This window comes from Protopterus annectens, chromosome 2.part0 (assembly GCF_019279795.1).
Source record: "Protopterus annectens isolate FY-2018-M chromosome 2.part0, PAN1.0, whole genome shotgun sequence".
NCBI classification, from domain to species: Eukaryota; Metazoa; Chordata; order Ceratodontiformes; family Protopteridae; genus Protopterus; species Protopterus annectens.
Window position 1 is genome coordinate 1,721,646,135 of NC_056728.1, and position 24,555 is coordinate 1,721,670,689.

The window sequence follows — 24,555 nt, forward strand, 5'->3', positions numbered from 1 at the left end:
GCACAGACAAGCTAACATAATAGAAACAAATTCAGTTCTTTAAGTGCTATGATTTCATTAAAAGCAGGTTAAAGAGGATAGATAGCAGACTTCCTGTCATAGCAACACCATTTATGTCAGGCATGAATTTTAGATGTGTTACTCATTCTCACTACTGCAGTAGCCTGTGGGTAGAGTCCTGCCAAGGACACTGCACCTGTTCAGCTTGCAAAAGCTTTTAGCTCCCTTCCCTCTCTCTTACTTTAGCTTCTGATAGACTGCATCTTTTTTTTTGCCAGCTGATGAAGACATCTCTTAACTGGCTGCAGTTCCTAAGAAAGTTGATAAGCAGTATAGAATCTCTCCAGATTATAAATATCTTTATTCTCAACTGTCAGACTGTGGTGGTGGTGCTGCAGTAGCATTGCCGCCTCACAATATGGCTTTGTCCTGTTCGATTCTCAGCTAGAGCGTCTTCTGTGTGGAGACATGCGTGAGTGGGCGTACCTTCGTTGAAGGTTGTGCATCAGAGCTGGTAACCCGGCACGTAAAAATCTACTGCCAATCATTAGCGCACCGGAGTTCCGCTGTGGCGACCCCTAACCGGGAAAAGCCGAAAGAAACAACAACATTCTCAACTGTCAGCTGACCATGCTACAATAACTCCAGCAACAGCAATATACAAGAAATTGTTGGCTTCCTCTAACCCAGTATCCTGTGATAAGGACGGCAAGTGGCTAGACAAACAGTTTGTTTTTTCTGTGGTAGCCTTTAGGACCTTGAATTATCAAAGCTATATGTGGAAGTCTGTGTTAGAATGTGCTTATAGTCAGAAGAACTTTCTGCTTCATTGTTTTCAGAAGGCAGGGCATATTTGAATCAGAATGTTTCTAACCTGACTCAGGTTTCTAAACATGCTCTGAGAAGTGTGTATGATTTGGCTGACACTGTATCTAGAGCTTCTGTTTCTTCTGTGTTGTAGAGAAGATTTGTTTGTGTATTCATAATTTTTATGTTGATTTGAAGTTTGAAATTCTTAATCCTCTCCTTATCCAGGATCTGGTGTTTGGGCCTGCAGCTACACAGATCCAAAATCAGTGGGATGATAGAGATAAATTGATGCTTGGAGTCTGTAAGATTATAGAGATACCCAGGTTATATCAAGGCTACTCAGTTCTCAGTCCTTTAGAGGGCAGAACAAACAGAAATCCCAGCCTAATAACAAGCAGACCCCCCCCCAAAAGGAAATGGCAGATGGATAACTCTTCCAAACCAATTAAAAAAAGTAACTTTCCCTAAATGAGTCAAGCTCTGGCTATTGATGGACAATGCTGGGAATCTGATTTCCCTACCTCTCTCACACTGATTGCCCATCATTCCCTTACCCTGTGGTGAGACAGTTTCAGACAGATGAGTATTGAAGATGATTCAGGAAGGATTCACTTGGCAGTGAGTGGACTGCTTTCCTCCTTTCAGGGGAATTCCCTCACATCCACCAAACCAGACAGTGCTACAGTTGTTAGAAGTGGGGGTGTCATATAACCAGTACCTGCAAATCACATGGGCAAAGGTTTTTATTCTGGGATATTTGGTATGAACGAAGGAGCACACCACGTGAAGACCTGTGTTAGTGCTCTTTTTTTCTCAAGCTTTATATGAAAGTTCTAAAATTCAAGAAGTTGACCCTTAAATCAGTGCTTGCACTGCTTCCAGACCATTGTCTTATGATAGCAAAGATGCTTGTCATCACTTACCAATTGTTCACAGTTTCAGGAAAGTTTTAAGGTTTAACGTATCTGGATCTCATTATCAGATCTGATGTTATCTAGTCACCATTCCTCACATTAGTGTATTGGATCCAATATCGGATCCGAGCCGGCATACCCAGAACACAGCTTAGCTCAATCTCCTCCCCTCCCATAATGCTCTGCTCTCCTGTACTCCCTCAGATCTTGTTTGCTGCTCAGTCAGTCAGATGCAGATTGCTCAGCTCCTGTTAGTGTAAGTGTGTTTAGTACAGATTATTGAATTGCCATGTATGTCTTATTATTCCCTGATTTGTAGTGTTAGTGGATAGTTTTTCCCCTCTTATCTATCCCCTCCCAGTCGAGTCTTAACCTTGTTTAAGTTCTTTTTTCCTCGGGGTTTGTCTTTGGCCTAGTTTTTTTGTGGTGTGTGAGTAGTTCTTTAGTAAGTGTGTGTGTGAGTGTTTTGGTCAGATTTGTAGGCTTTCGAAACTTGGCTTGTTTGTGGACTTAGGGTTTTTGCTTACAGTTCGGCCATGTCAGAAAAACCTTTGGGCTTTAAAAGGTGCTCCTCTTGTGGGCGAAAAATGCCTATTTCCAACTCACACGAGGAGTGCCTTTACTGTCTCGGCAGCAATCACCCCGAGGTGGAATGCGGCATTTGTGCCGTGTTCAACCCGAGGGCTTTGGTCAGCTGTCGCAATAAGCTTTTAATTAAGGGTTTGGTCAAAGGAGGATCCTTGGTCACTGCTTCTCCGGGCAAGGCTGGCCCTCCTGGGGCTAGAAAGAAACCTTCTGTTGAGGCCCTGACCAAGAGTCCTAAGCTGTCGGATCCTAGGTCCTCAGATCCGGCTTCAGCCAGGGCAGGTTCGGATCTGATATCTTCGGGTCCCAGTTCATCTAGGGAGTCTACTCCTGGATCCAAGGGCTCTGACCCTAAGCTCTCGGATCTGATAACTTCAGTGTCTTCCCCCAGATCCAGGGACCTTGGCTCCTGGCCTTCGGATCTGAGTGGAGGCACCATACCTTCAGATCCGACCCTTTCGGATCCAAAGGATTCGAGAAATATTTCCTCAGATCCTTTATTGAGCTCGGTTCCGATCCGAGAGTCATGCCGGAGCTAGTAGTGGAGGATCTTCCCTTGGATCCTTTGCCTTCTAAGCAGCTGTGTTCTCCGGCTGGGTCTCATTCTAGGGAATGCAATGACTTCCCCAAACCACAGGTCAGGGATCCAATCTCCCACCCCCCATTCGATCGCTCCTCATCCGACCAGTGGCTTGGATTTTCAGGGATTGTTGAGTGAGGTGGAAGCCAGGGGAGCTTTAGGACCCAGTTCGGGCCCTTCCCTGATGGGATTGGCAGCTAGCACTGTTTCTGTTCTCCCGGGACAGGCCACCCGGCTGGCCAGCCCTGTCGAGCCGGGGTCCATGAGATTGGATTTGGGCACTGGCTTTTCGGACTGGTCTCTTCCCCTGAGCACCTCTGCCTTTGACAGTTCCAGTCCAGTGCCGTCTGGCAGAGTGGCAGGACTGGGGGGGGGGGTCCAGCCTTTCTTCCACCAGGGTTTTATCAGCAGGACAGGGGGATGGAGCCTCTTCTAGTCCTTCCGCCTTCTGGGCTGCCAAAATATCTTTCTCTGCTATCAGAGTTGCCTCTCCCACGCACAGTTCTCCTACCCAGCCCCAGTTTTTGAGCAGCTTGTCTCATCTTGCTTCAGGCCAGCCTGTCCGAATTAGCCTCCAGGGGGATATTCCCCCCACAGGGGTTCCCTCCTCTTCTGAGTCTTCCCCACCACCCCCAGCGGAGGAAGTTCCCAGGAAGAGGACTTGTAAGAGGAGACAACTCAACTCCCCTGTGGAGTCTCTTACCGAGGATACGGATGCAGATGAGGGGGAATGGGTTCCCAAGATCTCTGCCAGGGGACGTCTCCTTTGGAGACATACTCGAGATCCTCAAGGCCAAAGGTGGTTGGTCTACCCAAACCCCGTCCTCAGAAGAAACTGTATTCCTGGAGGCTTTCAGTATGGGACGATATACCTCCTGGGTGTCCCCCCCTGCTGATCCTCTCATTGATCTTGTGGCCATCAGGGCTTGGAAGCAGCCATATACTGTGGAGCCAGTGCCCAAGAAAACGGACAAGTTTTTGAGCCCTCCAACAGATAGAACATTTTAGTCCAAAGTAGTCCCAGTTGATGCTATTGTGGTGGCCGCTTCCACTAAAAAGGAACTGGCAGAGCAGAGTTCTTCTATCCATCCGCCCAGTCGTGAGTCGAGGGCTATGGACAGATTTGGAAAGCGAGTGTTCGTTTCGGCTGCTTTCAGCCTGCGAGCACTAAATTACCTTGTGCATTTTATCTGTCTCCAGAGGGATTTGGTAAACTAACTGTCTTTATCCCTCTCTGAGTCCATGTCTAAGGAGGAATTCAAGGCTATTTCTCCAAAGCTGTCAGCCCTTCATTCAGTTGCAAATTCGGCCATGAGACTCTTTTCCTGTGCTGCATAAAGGTCCTCATGGGCTGCAAGCTTAGGTATCGCTATTAGGCATCATACCTTGCTCTGCTTGAGCGGGTTTACAGAGGCCTTCAAGACGTCCTTTGTTAACGCCCCCTTTGATGGTTCCACTGTCTTTGGTCCCACTGTGAAAGACACTTTGACCAGCAGTGAACAGGAAGGGAAGACCTTGTCAGCCATTGGGATTAGATTTTCTGCCCTTCAGAGGTCCTTTTCCAAGACCCAGAAGGGGAGTAAGAAAATGTGGTTCAGGGAGGCACAGTCTCCCTTTCAGGATGTTCAGGAGGATTCCTCTTTCAGGGGACGGGGAGAGGTTTCAATGGTAGATGTCACCCCAGGGGCAGAAGAGGCCCGCAAAACCAAGGTTCCAGGGAGCCTTTATCTGAGAAAACTTTACAATGTCCCTGAGGCGATGCCCGACTGTCCATCCCTGGAGGCAGTCGGGGGTTGATTATTGCTGCACCTGCTAGCCTGGGCAAGTATTACAAATGATCAGTGGGTGCTAGCAATTATATCCAGGGGTTATTGCATTCCCTTTTTGGAAAGTCCCCCAAAATTCAGTCCTCTTCTAGACGTGCCACCCAATCAGGAAGAAGCAGCCTGACAGGAGCCTTCTTCAAAAACGAGCCATCCAACAGGTCCCCGCAGGACAGAGAGGATCTGAAACATATTCCCGCTTCTTTTTGGTTCCAAAGAAAACGGGACCTACGTCCTGTTTTGGATCTCAGTCTCATGAACCAGTTCATGCAGAAGTCGAAGTTTCATATGGTCACTGTGCAGTCGATTGTGCCTCTGTTGCACAGCAATGACTGGATGTGCTCAGCAGACCTTCAGGACGCGTACTACCATATAAAGGTGAATCGACGGTCCAGGAGGTTTCTCCACTTTTGCTTGGGAGTCAGTCATTTCCAGTTTCGGGCCCTGCCCTTTGGTCTCACCTTAGCCCCCCGAGTGTTCTCCAAATGCATGGCGGAGGTAGCAGCTCATCTCCGGCTGCAGGGAATCCAAGTTTTTCCCTATTTGGACGATTGGCTTCTGACGGCCCCCACAAAGCATCAACTACTGGACAATATTCACTACATTCTCTCCCTGTTCCATCACCTGGGAATCACAGTGAACAATGCGAAATCCTCCTTGACTCCAACACAAAAACTGGAATTCATTGGCACTCTGTTGGATACCACCTCTCAGATTGCAGCCTTAACTCCTCGAAGGGTGTCGCTTATTCGCGACTAAGTTCAGACCTTGCTGGAGCTAACCTTTTCTCCAGCCTCACTCATTCTCAGGGCTCTAGGATCGATGGGGGAAGCCATTTATTTGGTTCCAATGGCTCGGTACCATATGAGGTTCCTTCATTGGACCCTTGCATTTCAGTGGTCAGCGTAGCGGCATCCCCTGTCCTTTCCCATTCGGCTCACTCCGGTGTGTCACAAGCATCTTTTGTGATGGATCCGCTCTCCGGATCTCCTAGCAGGCAGGCCTTTCGTTCCTCCTACTCCTGTGGCGACAGTCACCTCGGCTGCTTCCCTTCTGGGGTGCGGGGAGCATTTGTAGGGACAGACGGTCCAAGGGACTTGGTCACCCTCAGAGACCAAACTGCACATCAGTATTCTGGAGATGAGAGCAGTCCTCTTATTGTTGCAAACCTTTCAAGACTGCCTTCCTCACGGGACGATTGCGGTTCCATCAGACAACATGGCTTTTGTGTGGTATATAAACAAGCAAGGGGGTACAAGTTCTTATTTGCTGTGTTGCTAGGCCATGAGGGTGTGGGAATGGGTGATGGCCATGGGGTGCTTTCTCATTGCAACGCACATTCCCGGAGCATCCAATGTGTTGGTGGACAAATTGCGCAGAGCTATATTGACTCCTGACGAGTGGTCCCTGAATCCAGTGGTGGCCCAACAGATCTTCCATCGGTGGGGTTATCCGAGCTGCGATCTGTTTGCATCTCCTCTCAACCACACTTCTTTGCATTGATCCCTGCAGAGGGGGGAATCCCCCAGGGACGCTTTCACCCACGATTGGCCTCCGGGTCTCCTGTATGCTTTTCCTCCGTTACCCCTATTTCCAAGAGTACTTCAGAAAGCCAGATGCCTCAAGAGTCAACTGATCCTCATTGCCCACTTTTGGCCTCGGCAGGTGTGGTTCCCCCTTTTACAGTCTCATTTGAGGCAACCACCCTGGGTACTCGATCCAATTCCGGATCTGCTATCTCATCCTTCTCTCGTACTGCTCCCGAATCTTCAGACCCTACATCTGACAGCTTGGTATGTCCACTTCCAGTGATTTTGGCCAAGTCCAGGCTAGCTTCACCCGTGAAGGAGATTATTCTTGCTTCCCAGAGGTCTTCTACCAGAAAAGGTTATTCCAGTAAATGGAAGAGGTTTTCGGTTTGGGCGAAGAATAAGAATTTAGACCCCTTCTCTGCCCCTATCCTGAAATACTTCTCTTCTTGACCTCTCTCTTTAAGGAAGGAGCTAGTTTTTCCACTATCAAGGTACAGTTGGCAGTGATTTCAAATTTCATCTTGGGGGGGGGGGTAATTCGGCCTTTTCTGCGCGCCTCTGTAAAGCCTTTTTAAAAGGGGGTTTTCTATTAAGGCCTCCTGTTAAGAATCCTTCTCCACCATGGGATTTGACTTTGGTACTACAGGCTTTAACAAAACCTCCCTTTGAACCAGTGGCTTTGTGCGATATTAAATTTCTCTCCTGGAAGACTGCCTTTTTAGTGGCAATTACTTTGGCAAAGAGAGTTTCGGAGTTGCAAGCTCTTACTGTCAAGCCACCCTATTTAATTTTCCACAAGGACAGAGTGTCTCTAAAACCTGATCCATCTTTCATGCCTAAAGTGGCCTTACCAACGAATCTCAACCAATGTATTCACTTACCAGTATTTTTCCCTAACTACTCCAATAAAGGGGAATATATTCTTCACACATTGGACGTTGATCGTCAACTTCACTTTTATTTACATCGAACGTGAGAATTTAGGCATTCAGACCAACTGTTTGTTGCCTTATCTTTCAATAGAAAAGGCAGGGGTATTTTGAAAGTCACGATTTACCGTTGGATTTTGTAATGTATTTCCTTTGTATATTCTTCAGAAGATATTTCCTTAGCTACACCCGTGAGGGCTCATTCTACCAGGGCAGTTTCTACTTCCATTGCCTTTGCAGATCGTCAATCTTTAGATGACATTTGTGCAGCAGCAATGTGGTCTTCTCCCCACACATTTATTTCCCACTACAAGTTGGATTTGATTTCCAGAGGAATGGCTTCTTTTGGCTCCACAGTTCTTTGGCTTGTCCTTCCTTGAGACCTCCCAGTGCTTAGGTAGCTGGGGACTCTGACCCTAATGTGAGGAATGGTGACTAGATAACATCAGATTTATAGTTATGTACTTACCATAACTTGGCATCTGTGTTATCTCTAGTCACCATTCATCACAATATCACCCTCCAGCCCCTTGCCTGAAAGATTGGTTGGATTTGGAGGTTCTGTTGGGTCTCTATTTGGTTTCTATGATTTATCTGTCTTCCTTCCTTATGCAAACCTGATCTGAGGGAGTGTAGGGCAGCAGAGCATTATGGGAGGGGAGGAGCTTGAGTTAAGCTGTGTTCTGAGTATGCCAGCTCGGACCCGATATCAGATCCAAGACCCTAAAGTAATGAATGGTGACTACAGATAACACAGATGCCAAGTTATGGTCAGTACATAACTATAATTCTGTGCATTACCTTTTGGGCTCTCCACTGCACCTCGAGTGTTCATAAGGTGGCTTGCCCCAGTGGTGACTCACAGCAGATTGCAGGGCATCCACATTTTCCTCATTTAAACTTGCTTATTTCTGCAGAGTCTTCTCCCACATGTTTGGAGTACTTAACAAAGGTGTCCACCCTTCTGTCACATCTGGGATTTTGCTTGAACCTACAAAAAAGCCTTGTCTCAGACTCTCTCATGAAATCGTCTTTTTGGGGTGTCTAAGAGATGCACTCAAGCAAAAGGCCTTCCTTCTAAAAGAAAAGGAAGTAAATTACCAGCAGATCTTTCTGAGTTTTTGTCAACAGCTTCAGGCTGCTGCAGGAGAATTTCTTAGTATTCTAGGCTTCTTGGCATCCATGATCCTCATGATACACCACTTGACAGATTACATATGAGAAAAATCCAGTGATATCTAAAAGAATTCTTGGACACAGCACCTACACCCCTTGGACTTTCAGATGCCATTGCTAGGGTTTGTAAGATGAGAACTGCAGTAGTGGAGGGTTCAATGCAGGACTTCCTTTCCCACTTTCAGCCACTGTTCACTTTCTCCAAACAGACTCTTTGGATGATGCTTGAGGTGCAGTTTCCATGGGAGTAAAAGTGCAAGATCTCTGGGATTCTTCGGACAGACAAAAGCACATAAACATCAAGGAGATGCTGTCAGTGATTCATGCTTTGAAAATTCTTCATCATGTATGGGCTATAGACCCTTTACATGTGGTTATAGACAACACCACATTGATTTGGTATCTCAACAAACAAGGGGGTGCAAGGTCATACCCTCTTTGCTGGTTAGCATTGATGCCTTGAAATTTCACTCTTCAGCATTGTTTGATTCATCAAGACTTCTGCATTCTTTCAGAACAAAACATTGTGGCAGACAGACTCAGCAGATATACATGACAGTCCTTCATGAGTGGAAACTGAATACAGGTGTGTTGTAGGACTTGATCCCAGACGTAGGACACACCTCAAGTAGATCTGTTCACCTCCTTACAAAACAGACAACTAGAATATTTCTGTTCAAGTTGCAGCTGAACATGAACAGATGCTCTGTCATTCCTTTGGCTGAGAATGTTCCTGTATGCTTTTCTAACCTTTCCAGTGATTTCCAAGGTACTTCTAAAATTCAGAAAGAATTGCCAAAAATCATTGTGATGAGTCCCTTTTGGCCCAGACAAAATTTGATATTCAGCATATTGATCACTGTTCCATTAACCTTAGCTGTATGGGTTATATCCTGCCAAGGATATAACAGTGGGCCAGCTTCCAAAGCTTCAAGGCACCTTCCATGCACCCAAACAGTCAGGCAGCTCAAGCTGAGCTGACTAAATGATAGGTCTGGGTGTGAAGCCCTTCAGAGCTGTACTGTCACCAAAGAGTACACTTCCCTGAGGATTTTGAGGATCGATAATCAGCTTCTGCACTCCTTTGCTGTGTAGATAAGTTCCCTTTTAGAAAAAAAAAGCTTCCATTTTTATTAATTTTGCATATTTTATTACTTTCCCATTCAAGAAAGTTATTCTAAAGCTAGGAGTGTTAACAAACTTTGTTGAGACTGTAACCTACTTTTAAACGTTCAACCGTAGTTCACTTTGTTCAGACAGACTCATTTTTTTCTGTCAGTTTAAAAGTGGAGTAAAGTAACTGAAAACTTTTTTTGTTGTTGTTGAGAATTGTTTATTTTACTTTTGTGAGGCTGGCATGATATTTTAAAGTGCTTTTTAGTTATTTTGTCAAAAAATTTACTTTTGTGGGCTAGTAGTGTTTACCTGCAATTGCTGCTTATCTTCCCAGGAAGAGGTCCAATGGTCAGTCTTCCTTCTAGCCACAAAAAGAAAAAAATAAGCAAACAGCCTCTGCTACCACAACGGGCTGGTAATTTGCCTCCGCCACAAGTGGGTGACACATCAAATCCCTCTGGTATAGCATCTACAGCCACTAAGGATCAGGGCTTAGCCACATCCTCTGTGGTTGTTGGGGCAAGGGAGAGCCACTCTTGTCAGTCTTGGAAGAGGGAAAAGGGAAAGTTACCCTGTTGTGTCAGAATGCTGTGCCCATCCTTGGGTAAGTCACTGCTGCTGTTACTAAAATATTTGGCCCCATTTTTCCTGTCAAAAAGAAACAGAAAACCAAGCCTGTATCTTTTCCTTCTCAATTTTCATTGGATAGGAGTAGTTTGCCGGGTTTGGCTCAGGGTTTAATTCAGGCCATTGATCCTCCTTGTAAAGTAGTTTTTGGTAAAAGAATGAGTGATTACTCTTCCTGTAGGCCTGTTCAAGGAGGAAATGTGTAGGGAGTGGGACACCAAGAACAGATGCAAATACATACATTTCAAGTAAAACAAAAAAGGCGAACCAGGAACAACTGCAGACCACCGATTTATATATTTATTTAACCAAAATTGTACTAAGCGCTTTCACCCACACACATCAGGGCATCTTCAGAGTACTGACAATCCTTGTGTTGAACCTCTTTTTAAATGTTAGAACATGTTAGAGACATTAAAAAACAGAAAAATACTAGTTCTCTTTATATGCATAGTCTAAGATGCCAGAATTTTAAGAGATTTTTATTCTTTGTTATTGACAGAATTGTATACTACAATAATAACAAAGGTGGTGATGACAACACCTTACTTGAGGCTAAAGAATGTTTATGGCAATTACGGCTAAATGCAAGTTCTATAACAATTGTTTATATTTAATAATTATTTAGATTTATACTATTATCTAGATAGTTATATATGTATTTTTACTTTTATTTATTGGTATTACATATACATAGTTTTTGACAAGAAGGTTTTATTACATTTACAAATTAACAAGTTTGCACAAGTCCTGGCTGTTTATGTTCATTTTTGCTGATTGTACCTTTAAAAATGTTTAGCTGCGTAGGTAATAATTTGTTTAATTGTTTAATTGTTCAATTATCTAATTTACATAAGGATTTAAAAAGAGGTTCAACACAAGGATTGTCAGTACTCTGAAGATGCCCTGATGTGTGTGGGTGAAAGCGCTTAGTACAATTTTGGTTAAATAAATATATAAATCGGTGGTTTGCAGTTGTTCCTGGTTCGCCTTTTTTGTTTTACTAGTTCTGGAAGTTTGTTTTTACATACATTTCAAGGAAGCTTCTTGCTCTGATCAAGGCATTCAACTTTTTGAGCCATCATTGGTCCTCAGGACCTCTTCAAGGATTGCATAAATACCACAGCTGTGGTGCATCAGCATGCAAGGGGGAACCAGGTTGTACCCTCCTCTGCTGACTAACAGTGTTAGCTTGGGATAAAGCTTCGCAGCACAGTATCATTCTACATGCATCCTACATTCTGTCAGAGCAAATTATATGACAGACCATCATGAATGGAAACTATATGGGGGTCTTCCAAGATTTGATGCATCTGCGGGGAGTTCCTCAAGTAGACCTCCTTGCCTCCTCTCTGGAGAATTAACTGGTAAGGTTCTGTTCTAAAACTCTATGCAAGATGGCCTGGAAGGCAGATGCCTTATCTTTTCCTTGGACAAGAATGTTTCTGTATGCTTTCCACCCTTTCCATTATTATCCAAGGTATTTCTGGTGATTCAGAAGGAATCCTTGAAGATCATGTGGTGACTCACTTCTGGCCTAAACAGTCGGGATTATCCCTTCTTTTGGAACTGGCCAGGGGCAATTACCAGAAGCTTCCTAACAGACTGGATTTACTCACAGACGAACAGGGATGTTTGATGCATCCCAACATCAAACAACTACAATTGACTACCTGTATGCTAGGGTCGTAATTCCATTTAGACACAGCTGTTTACTGATTTTGTGCAGGAGGCAGTAATGGAGACAAGAAAGCCTGCTACTAGAAAATCCTATATTAACAAATAGAAAAGGTTTTCTAGTTGGTCTGAACAACATAACTAGCACCCATTGAGTTATTTCTGTGGTTCTTCTATATTTGTGTGAGTTACTTTCTTATTACCTTTTTTATTCCTTTGTCAATGTTCATTTATTGGCCATTTCAGCATTTCTGTTAGTGGATCTTCCTCTTTCATTGAAGTCTTGTGCCAGAAAGTTCTTGAAAGGGGTTTTGCAGATTCATCATCATCATCGTCGTCATCATCATCATCATCATCCCCCTTTTCCCATTTTTTTTACATTGGGTCAGGGTATCATGCTGTCACCAATTCTCTCAATTCAGTGCCCTACTCCTGCCTTCTTCAACACTCATGCCTGAATGTCGCAGATCTTCTTTCACAGAATCCATCCATCTCTTTGCCGGATGTCCTCGCTTCCTCTTACTTTCTTCTTGTATGTCCCAAATCTTCCTTAGCAGATTGTCTTCAACATTTCCGCATATGTGTCCAAACCACTGTAATCATTTCTCTTTGATCTTTTCTGCAATTGGAGCTACTTTGGCTTCTTCTCTTATGTCCTCATTTCCTCGTCTGTCCCACAGTGTACATCCTACCACCTTTCTCAGGCACTTCATTTCCATCACCTCTAGCTTCTTCATCTGTTCTGCTTTTATTGCCCAGGTCTTTGTACCATACAGTAGTACAGGTAGCACCACTGTCTTGTACACCTTACTTTTCAGCTTCTTTGGCATTCTTCTGTCATAAACTATACCTGACTATGCCATTTGGCTGCAGCCCCTCTGATTCTAGCTTTGACCTTTTCATTCAGACTTCCCTTCTCCTCAACCACCCCTCCCACATACTTGAAGCTGTTTTACCTGTTCCTCTGTCTTCCCTTCTATCTCTATTCTCAGCTTCTTCTGATTTCCCCAATTTGCTGCCATTACCACCGTCTTATCTGTGCTTAGTTTCATCCCATGTGCCTTCAGTTTTGCATTCCATTCTTCTATTCTTTGCTGAAGTTCTATCTCAGCGTCAGCCTGTAATGCCACATTATCTGCATACAGCAACTTTGTTGATCTGTCCCCTTTGACCTCTTTGCTAATGTAGTCCATCACCAGTATGAACAGCAGTGGGCTCAGAGCTAAACCCTGTTGTACACCCACTCCCACTGGGAACCCCTCTGTGAGGCCAAACACTGTTCATACTTGAGTCATTGGGTCCTTGTACATAGCCTGCACTAATTCTACCAATGTTTCTGGGACTGCAAATCACCGCAGTACTGCCCAGATCAGCTTTCTTGGGACCTTGTCATATGCTTTTTCCAAGTCTAGGAATGCCCAGTTGGACTCTCTCATCTCTGGCTTCTTCTCAAGTATCTGTCTCACTGCAAACATCAGGTCTATTGTGCTGCATCCTGATCTGAATCCGAACTGCTCATTTCCCATCTTACTTTATATTACTCAGCATATCCGTGTATCATTCACCCTCTCCAGAATTTTCATGCAATGTGATAAGAGTTTGATGCCTCTGTACTGCCCACAGTTGTTGATGTCCCCTTTGTTCATGTACACTGGCATGAGTATGCTTATTCTTCAGTCACTTTGGATACGACTTTCTCTTTACACTGCTATTAGTACCCTCAGGCGCAATTTCTCCCCTATCTCACCCAGCATCTTTATCATGTCTGTTGTGACCTCATCTGAGCCTGCTTCTTTCCCTGACTTCATTTTTCCTTCTTGTCTCATCGTAAGCTGTTTCTGGGGCAGTACAGCTTCTGTTGGATTTCCTTCATTCAGAAGCTGCTGGAAATACTCCTTCCATCTGCCTTTGATGTCCTGTGGACTGGTGAGCAGGTTGTTGATGGCATCCCTTATGAAGGGTGTCTGAATATATTCTTTATCTTTCTATCTTTGCTTTGCAGCCTGATACAGTTTCTTTGTGCCACTTACTGAATCACTTTCCAGAAGTTGGTAGAGTGCCTCCAATGTCCTATTCTTTGCTATTGCAACTTCTTTCTTAGCTTCTTTGTTAGCCAACCAGTAGTCCTTCCTAGCCTGGTCAGTCTTTTCTATCTCCCACTTCTTTCTGCACTCCTTCTTTCTTTTGATGACTTCCTAGACTTCTGCATTCCACCACCAGCTTTCCTTATGTACCTTATTTCCATACTTGACTCGACCACATATCTTTCCTGTAGTCCTAACACATGCTGTTTTTAGGTGCTGCCATATTTGTTCAACTCCACCTATTTCCTCCTCTTCTGGGGGTGCTAGAGCCCTGAGTAATTCCTTGAACTGTTGTACTTTCTCTCCAATCAATTTCCAGGTCTTCAGCTTTCTCTCTGTTGACCTTAGAGCCTTCTCTGACCACTGCTTGCAGCTGATTGTGGCAACTAGTGGTTTATGCTGTGTGCTGACTTCTTCACTGGGGATGACTTTGAAATCATGGATTCTACCCCAGTGCCCTTTCCTTACTAGGAGGAAGTCTACCTGAGTTGCATGTTAGCTACTCTTGTATGTGATCTTGTGACTGTCTCTCTTTCTGAACCATGTGTTGGCTACTATCAAACCATTTGCCAGACAGAAGTCTAGAATGGCTTCTCCTTCTTTATTCTTGTTGCCCCACCTATGTGGATCCAGGCAGTCCTCATATCCTGTTATGTCTGTCCCGATATGTGCATTTATCAACACCAGTTCATGTTGTCCTGCTTTATCTAGTAGGTCCTGCAACTGCTGTCTGAATGCACTCTTTTCCTCACTATCACAACCCTGCTGTGGGGCATAGGCTGAGATTATGAATACTGCTCTGTCATTACACTGGAGTCTGAGTGCCATGAGTCTGTCATTAATTCGGATGATATCACTCACTGCCTTCTGAAGGCTCTCTCTCACCACAATTTCAACACCATTTCTAGCCTGTTCCCCTCCTGAGTAGTATCTGGATCCCAAGCCAAGTGGCTTTGCTACACTGCCCTTTTATCTCGTCTCTTGGATACATAGGATGTCCAGCCTCCTCCGTATCATCATGTCATCCACTTCCAATCTACGTCCTGTCAGTGAACCTACATTATGCGTAGTAATTCTCAGTTCATGTTTGGCAGGTTGGTTGGTTTTGCGTCCAGCTTTTGCTCAGCAGAACTACCCCAGGTAATCCAGGCTGGGCAACTAGACACCAGCTTGCCAGTAGCTTATTGGCCCTGGGCTGCTGGGCTTTATGGTGAGAACACACTGACCAATTGGAGCACATATACCCCTCCCACTGTTAGCAAGGGTCCCTGGCATAGGTCAGAGTATGCCAGGTCCTCAACCCACTTATCACCGGTAGCTACCCATGCCCATTTTGGCGACATTAGTCAACATGACCGAATCACCTAGAGCAATATTTTTCACCAAGTGGCTAGCCCTGTCATGGCGTGCAATCTGTGATCCGCGTTTTTACAGTAGGTGCCCATAGCAGTTGGTCTGCACAACTCTTCCCGTTATAGAGCACCATGTAGAGTCTATGCAGATGTCCACAGCTCCATTCATTGTTGAGTTTAACATGAAAACACTCTGCATGTTTTTCAGATGTGGGAGAAACCCCACGGAGACCCAGGGAGAACATGCAAACTCCAAACAGGCATTGGTTGGAGGTCAGGATCGAACCTTTTACCTTGTGCATGGGAGGCGAAGACCTTAACCATTATGCCAACTGGTCTCTTTTTACTTTTTTCTTTTTTGCAGAAGTCCTCCTAGAAAACCAGTGGCCCCTCCTTGGGATTTTAATTTTGTGTTAGAGAAGCTAATACTTGATCCATCTGAACCAGATAATCTGGCTGACTTGAGGTTCTTAACATGGAAAACAGTTTTACTGATTGCTCTGAACTCTGCAAGAAGGTTGTCTGAGTTGCAAGCTCTTACAATAAGTCAACCTTCTCTCATTTTTCCATGCAGATAGGGTTTCTTTGAAAACTAATCTTTATTTTATGCCTAAAGTGATATCTGGGTGTAGGTTAAGCCAAGCTATCCATTTCCCTATTTTTTTTTCCTGAACCTAAATATAAGGGAGAAAGGATGCTTCATACCTTGGATGTCCACAGACAACTTAGGTACTGTCTTGACAGAACAAAGTCTTTCAGGTCTTCAGATCAGTTGTTCATTTCTTTCGAAGGTAAGAATAAGGGACAACCTGTGTCAAAAACAGACTATTTCCATATGGTTGTGTAAGGTTATTGCATTTTGTTAGGCTCACTATAACAAAACTACAAAACTATTCCAGTATGCTAGAAGCTGCTACTTTGTACTCTGTACACATTTTCAGAAAGCACTGTAAGTTTGATTCCTTCTCTAGGTCCAGATAAGGGTTTGTTAGGACTATTCTACAGGGGATCCTGGACTCTGTGCCTTCCACCTTCCAAATGTAGTAAGCTAGGATAATCTACCCATATAGCTAAGGGTAGTAAAGCAGTGATCAATATGATGAACATAGTACAGTTGTACAAGTAAACTTACCATACAAGTAGATGTTCAAATGGTCACTGCTGCAATAACCACTCCCTTCCTCTCCCCTCCAACTCCCTTGTTTTTGGTGTGTTTTTATGCAAGTATGTGGACATTTAGTTTTTGTTGTCCCTAGCATTGTCCCTTCAGAGCTTAGCCTCCTTCTCTCTCCTGGGAGGAAACCCTGAAGGGATTCACACCTAAGCTTATCTTTTAGTCAGTTTATCTTAAGCTATCTGACAGTTTGGGCACATCAAAGGTGCCCTGAAACTTTGAAAGCTGGCCATTTGTTGTATCCTTGACAGGATGTAACCCATATAGCTAAGGCTATTACAGCAGTGATCATTTGAATATATACAGTTAAGGTAAGTTTAGCTTACAGAACTGCACTTTCTCCCTTCTTATGGAATTGGCCAATGGCAGTTACCACAAGCTTCCTCAAAGAGTGGGTCTTCTCACATAGCACAAGGAGGGTTTGATACACCCCAGTGTTAATCAACTGCAACTGAAGGCCTAGGTAATTCAGTTTTAATACCTTTTAGACACCTTTTTGCTGATGACGTCTAGCAGGCACTAAAAGAGGCAAGAAAACCTACTACTAGAAAATCTTATGTTGGCAAATTGAAGAGATTTTCTTGTTGATGCCTTGTCTGTCACAGGGGTCCTGAAAAGGAAGCAACACCTCTGGTACTCAAATATTTATGTGAGCTGCTTAAAGATGACTTGCTGTATACTTCCAGCTTGGTACATCTTGCAGCCATCTCAGCTTGTCTGCCTATGGATCCCACTCTTTCTTCTGTGTTTGTGGTCAAAAGTTTCTGAAAAGAGTGCTGCGCATGAGTCCTCCTTGCAAGCAAATTCCTCCTCCTTGGGATCTCAGTTTTGTTCTGGAAAAAAAAATTAACCTACTTTCCTTTGAACAAGTCTTAGGCTGACTTGCAGTTCATTGCATGTGTGTTCCTTGTTGCTCTGACTTTTGCAAGGTGTGTCTGAATTGCAAGCTTTCATGTTGAGTGAACGTTATCTGGTTTTCTACAGGGATAGGGTCACATTACGTACTAATCCTTCATTCATGTCTAAAGTTGTTTCTGAGTTTACCTTGAATGAAGCCATCAGTCTCCCAGCTTTCTTCCCAAAAAAAAAAAAAAAGGGAGAACAGATTTTACAAACACACATTGTGCACAGGTAGCTCATATACTACCTTTGTAAATAAAAAAAACAGAGCAAGGCAAACGGAAGCTGTACTAGAACCGCAAAAACCTTATTGCAAAGAACTTAATAACGTTTTAACCTTCCTCTTCCCAGCTACAGTAAGTTTTGGAAATCAACTCGTAGGCTACTGCAACAGTGAGAATAAAGAACATAGTACAGTTGTGTAACTCCTACTTACCCATAACATTAGATGTTCAAATTTCTTCACTGCTGCAGTAGCTGCACCCACCCACCATCCCACCTTTGTCGATAGTTGAGGTGGGACAGAACTTTCTTTGTTACAGTTGTTATTGTTGTTGATCATTGATTATTTTATGGTGATTATTGATTGATGGTTGTTGGTTCAGAATGAATCTTCCATCCTTTTTTGGAGTAGTAAAATCCTAAAGATTTACTTCACTCTGGTTGCTAATATACTTCCTCCTAAAACGGATGCAGGCTGTCAGCACCCAGAGTAAATGAGAGGAAGGGTAGTTAAAGCTTTGGCAAGCTGGCTGAGTGGTGTTTCCTTGGCAGGTCAGTACCCCTAAACTACTGCAGCCTATGAAGAAATTCGACCAGCTACTGTTATGGATAAGTAGGACTTGCACAACTGTACTTTATATATGTTTTTGTTTGTCTCTTTTAAAGTAAATACATTTCTTCACTTCTGCATATATATTTTCCTCCCTTGTGCCATATGATGTGTCTGTGTGTCAGTTGAAATGGCTGTTGGATAGCACTGCTGGTCTAAGGATGTGGGCTAACGTTAACAAAGTCTTTAATCAAAGTGAACTTTCAGGTGGCTCATTAGCATTTACCCCTTATATCACAGATCTGCAGTAGTAGTTTTGCTTACATTTTCCAAATCATCACTTTTGTGAGTGTAATCTGATATGGCCTTGTAGCAACAGTAGTTTGTTGTGAAATTTTAAGTTTGCATCACTGTCATCTTGTTAGGATTTTTTTATTTTATTTTTTTTAAGAGTTGCTGTTAGAGTCTTTGGCCATTATTGTGCATTTATTATCAAGGTTGCGTTTTTGTATGGAGGGCTGATCTTGTTTGTTGAAACCTAACCTTTTATAGTCTAAAAAAACTAATATCACCTCATAGATGGACTTTACGGTGATTTATAAATGTCGAGTTTATTTCCTTGTAGTCGTGACCTTATCTCATATTAGGGAATGAAATGAGAATTGTATAACAAGTTTTGTCTGTTTTCAGGTTCCATTTTACAAAAAAATATGCATTGAGAGTAAATCAGTGATCTGAGATACAAAACAAAGTTCTATACCTTTAAATGAAATTAAAGTTGTAGTTTGAGCATGTCCTCAGTGTAACAGAAAGGTATGTAATTGCTTGCTCTTGTTTTTAACTAAGATGTTTTGTATAAATTATATATATATATATATATATATATATATATATATATATATATATATATGTGTGTGTGTGTGTGTGTGTATATGGGTTCACTTTATAACATCGAAATACTGAAATGTCGAATTTCAGTATCTCGAAGCTATAAAGTCGAATGTTCAAAATAGCGAGCGTTCATAATCGCGAATTTGACGTATGTCGAAAATATGTCGAATTTGCGGTTATGAAGTTGCGCTATGTAATGTCCGGGTTTGTGTTTTGTTGGTGCGTGGTGCCGTGTTTGGATGTAGGTGTTATGTCAGTTAAGTGAGTGTTTTGTAAGGGTTTTGAGTGGGAGTTATTGTGTGTGAGGGATTGGAGAATGTGCGTGTGTGAGTGAGCTTTTGTGTTGTGTTTGTGCGATCTCAGAGTTAGTATATATAAGTAGGGAGGGTGTGGGGGTGCAGCCCCCCACATGGGGGGTCAAGGGGGGCTTGCCCCCCTGCTTATGTGTGTGTGAGTTGTTTATGTGTGTTGTTTTTTTGTTTATGTTGTGATGTGGGTGTTTTGTTGTATGTTGTTGTATGTTTTCGGTTATGTGGTTTCGCGGTTTTTGTTTGTCGGTGTTTTGTAGATTCGGTTTTATAGTCTCGAGATACTGAAATTCGATATTTCAGCATTTCGAGGTTATAAAGTGAATCCATATATATATATATATATATATATATATATATATATATATATATATATAAGAAGGTAAGTCTTGTAGTTTAACTCAAAGATTTACTAATTTTGAGCATCATGTACTGGCGAACCAAATTAATTTGTCTTTTTGCCTTTTGCAGGGTACTAATATAGTTGACAAATAAGAAAAAATGTCACTTAGGAAGCAGAGTATCTGTTTTTCAATTTCTAACTGCGTGGTAGCTTTCATGTATGATGCAGTAAACTGCTCTCTCTGAATATGCAAGCAACTGCAAGAAATGTAGAAACAATTTTATTCTTTTGTTAGTGTATTCTGTGCAGAATGATCATCTGAAGAACAAAATTAGAAAAACAACCCATCACATCAGTTGAAGGAACTTGAGCAATGCGTTCAAACAGTGTGATCATGATTTCTGATGAATTCTGCCTGATAGCAAAACATGTAACACTGTCATTCACAAGCTGTCACTTAAGACTCAAATGAGCATCCATACGTATGTGTAAAGGGGTACTGTTCATCTTATCTACAATTGTTTCCTTTCATTTAGATTGACATTATTTCTTTGTTCTTCCCATTGTTTGGTGGTTATTCAGTACCAAAATTAAAAAAAAAAAAAAAAAAAAAAAAACTAAGCCAACAGAACCACTTGTTGTTGTTGTGTCTTTTGGCTTTTCCCGGTTAGGGGTCGCCACAGTGGAACTCCGGTCCGCTAATGATTGGCAGTAGATTTTTACGTGCCGAGTTGCCGGCCCTGACGCACAACCTTCAATGAAGGTACGCCCATTCACGCATGTCTCCACATAGAAGACGCTCTAGCTGAGAACTGAACAGGAAAACGTCTTACTGTGAGGTGATAACGCTACCGCAGCACCACCACCGCAGTGCCAACAGAACCACTTGTATTAACCAAAAAAAAAAAAGAAAAGAAAGAAACATGGTCATCAGCAACACTGCTTTTGGACTTGCACAAAGGGGTGCCAAATAGAAAAAAGTTCTACAACACTGGCATTGTGGTGCACAAAACAGAAAGAAGGTTGAGGCTTTGTATTTTCCTCATCACTTCATGACTGGAAATGTTGGAGTTGGGAAGTGACAGAAAAAAGACCATTGCTTAGGAGGATGTAAGAGAAGGCCGGATTTGAAAGGGCAGTCATCATGATGCAGAAGTTAAGATAGAAGGAAGCCAGACCTATGGCTTTTGTGTTTGTTTCATCCACTGAGTCTTCCATGTCTGTGATGGCTCTACATTTTTCATCTGACATTACCTTTTCTGTCAGGGAGAGGGCAGCTTCATCACTGTCTGATACCCATGAAAGGGTATAGAGGGAGATGGTACCGGACCCTTATTGTTGTAATCATATCTCAGGGGTTAATTGTTAACCAGTTTTGCCTCCAGGGTATTACCTTTCGCTGTTGTGGTGGTTACTGGCTCTGATACTGGTTCCTGCAGTGGGAAGCGAAGTACAGTTCTGGTGACAAGACATTTTCTGTTGTTGTCTCCTCCCTAGAGGGATATCTGCCTGTTGCTCTGTGGATCTTGTTGAAGAATCCCTTTATGCACATGCTAATTCTGGTCTCTTTTTTGAGATCTTTGCTTGCTTTCTACTTCCAAATTATTTTAAAAATTTTTTTTGACATGGTGGATGCTGATGAAGTTCATAAACATGAGCCAGCACAGTTAAGTGAAACTTCCCACAATTGCAGTTCCTTCGAGGATCTGTCTTCAGTGGGTTGACTTTTTTTCACTGTGGATACTCTCAGCAATTTATTCTTTCCTGATCTTTATGTCCAATAATTAAATGCAACCTTTTACTCAGGTCGGGTTATCACAGCAGTCAGTGGAATATGTGCCTATTCCCAGAAACCCAAGCTCTTTCAAGATTCTTGTACACTTTTGTTCTCATCTAGCATGCATCATTGAAATGTTTCCTTTTTTGATGTCTGGAAAACCTGTACCTTATAAATGTACTGGGGTCTTCGGATTACCAGTTAGGGTCCCTGCTGAAGCTGCAACGTTTGGCCTTGGAATAGAGCATGACATTGAGTATTGCTGTAGTAGATATATATTTAAATTCTGCTAAGCAGCACTCAACTGCAAATAAAGAACTTGAAAACAAGTATTAACTATGGAACTTTCATTATTTTTATTATTATCACTCGCTACATTATTAGCATTAAAAGCTCTTTAATTACAGCTTGACCATCCAAAGAAAAATCCTGAAATTCCCAGAGAAGCATCCAGAGGAACAGCTGAATCCAAGAGAGAGAAACCTTGAACAACTAAGACAAACCCTTGCTTCTCTGACGCAAGCAAACAGCGAGTAGATGCACAGTTTTTTTCCTCTAGTGACATCGGTCACTAAGGCTCCGTTATACACTTACCCTGCTACCTAAACTATGCAGATACCCCCTTTTCACTCTTATATATTGTGAAAAATGGTTAGACTCCAGTCTTGTGAAATACATTTACCTTATGGAATCTGTACACACTAAAATGCTGGTTTGTTATCATTGCTTTATCAGATGAGCGAAAGTATTAATTTATGGAATTCTACAAGCGTTAACAATGCAGTCACTTCTAGATCCTTTCTGTATTTGTCACTATAGTTAAACCTTCTGTTTGGGAGGTTTTGTAATAGAAGTGCATGTTTTAGATTCCAACAAAAGTAAGCAGGGCTTTGTGATGTTATTTTTTGAGTGCTCAGTGAATAATTGCATTACTTAACTGATAAGATGTTGAACCAAGGCCCCATTTACCTGAGTTAGTAGTAGCTCAGATGGATATAAAAGATCCTTGTTTGTTTGTTTCTTTCGGCTTTTCTCGGCTAGGGGTCGCCACAGCGGAACTCCGGTCCGCTAATAATTGGCAGTAGATTTTGACGTGCTGGCTTGCCGGGCCTAACGCACAACCTTCAATGAAGGAATGCTCATTCACGCATGTCTCCTATGGTACTTAAAAAGAGTAGAGGAAGTTCTCTGGTGCCTTGGCCAAATTTCCCTTAGTCAGTATGAATACAGCCTCTAGTCTCCTCCAAAATTGGCCATTGGTTTAGAAGGACTTAACCAGTCAACAAAGTGTAAAAAAAAGAAATTATTGTGCCTTACAAATGTGTATTTTAAGAATGAGTTGCACTTTCCTTCTGCAGTAATGTACTGTGCTCGAATCAGATGGAGAGAAAGGTGAGGGATAAATTTTAAAATATGTGTTGTTTTGTGTTTCAGAACTTCTGAAGGAAGCGGATGCACATTTGGAAGTGGAAGAAGTGACACTGCCAGTTAACACTGATGAAACACTCACATCTGTTGTAGAGGAAGACAGCACTGACTCTAGAAAGGATGGTGATGATGATGAAGCTGCAACTACTACCAGAACAGAAGAGAAGACGTCCTCTTGGTTAACAGGAAGGAGAGCATCCTCTTCTTCTAGACACAATTATGTCTGTTCATTTTGCAACAGGACGTTTGATTACAATTGTAGACTGGTGGCACACTTGAGGAAGTGCCGGATTGCTAATCCGAGGACAGTAATTTGTGAGGTGTGTGGTGAGAATAAACCATCTAAGGGTGTGCTGCGGCAGCACCTCCGTGAGGCACATGGCATTACTCCTGTCAAAAAAAATAATAGAGTTGATGGTACTGGGCAAAGTATAACTTCTGTCTTCAGACGAAGGAGAAGATCTTCTTCCTTTCCAAAACAGAGCTATGTGTGCAAGTTCTGTAGTAGAAAATTTGATTATAATTGTCGATTGTTGGCTCATTTGAAAGTGTGCCGCATTGCTAACCAGAAGCCAGTGACTTGTGAAGAATGTGGGGAGACAAAGCCTTCCAAATCTGTTCTAGACTGGCACCTCCTTGTAGCACATGGTGTTATTCCAGCTAAAAAGACAGATGAAAGCTCTGCACATCAAGGGAATTCTGGCTGGAGGAAAAGGAGAACATCTCCTTTTATTAAGCAGAGTTATACCTGCAAGTTTTGCAGCCGAAACTTTGATTACAATTGCAGACTTCTTACACATCTGAGGCAGTGTCGTGTTGCCAACCAGAGGCCAATAACATGTGAAGAGTGTGGGGAGACAAAACCTTCCAAAGCTGACTTAGACAGGCATCGCTTTGAGGCACATGGCATTACACCACTTAGGAGGCTTAAGAGGAGGCCACGGACAGTATCTTGTGACATTTGTGGAAAAGGCTTTGATCAACCTTCAGGTACAATACTTTAATGCAGTGGTTTCTTTTTAGATGTTTGTTTATAATTTCATAGTCTGAACTGACCAATCCCACAATACATATTTTAATATAGTCCGTTTTATTGAAATATTATTTTTTTATAATTTACAGAACTTTACTTTCCAAATATCTTCTAGAATGCCTCAGCCAGTACAGTCTGTTATGATTTGCTCCGTTAATGATTTTTTTTACTAGAAGTAAATGAATATTGTTTTATATGTGAATTATTATAACTGTAAAACAAGAAAAACATTCCACCCCAGTATGGATGATACAAAACATTACTTAAGAGACTTGACATTTAAACCTAATGGAGTTTAGAAAAAGAAGACATTTGCAGTGTCTGAGATAATTTGAAATAATTGGCATAGCAAAGTATCAGCTTAATCATATACTACCCTTAGTGATCCAGTCAGAATAAGAAAACAGTCCAAAATCATCAGAAGGAATACTAGAAGAGAAATGAACAAACTGCAAATCTTTCACTTTGTCAAGTTTATTTTTACATACATTGATTGATTCAAAGACGTTGTGTAATTTAATTCTAGTATGCAAAGGTCAGAGCATTTAATGTAAGAGCTGCAAGTCTTTAACACTTTTAATTAAATCTAAACACTTTGTAGACATAACAAAGATCCAGAAGGCCTTGTCTTTTGTTGAGGGGAGGGGTGGCTCATAGCAGATTCTTTGATCTTAACCCCTAAGATCTTGGACGTCTGATCAGTCCTACAGCGTATGAATATAAT

General features: G+C 42.5%; 1 protein-coding gene across 1 annotated transcript in view; it reads left to right on the forward strand.

Moving 5' to 3' along the window:
• Window positions 1-24,555, forward strand: part of LOC122792877 (zinc finger and BTB domain-containing protein 40-like) — a 1,459,166-nt gene that overhangs the window by 1,004,844 nt on the left and 429,767 nt on the right. The window contains exon 13 of the mRNA XM_044060435.1: window positions 22,805-23,788. Within this exon, the coding sequence (XP_043916370.1) occupies window positions 22,805-23,788 (984 nt within the window). The remainder of the gene's footprint in view (window positions 1-22,804; window positions 23,789-24,555) is intronic.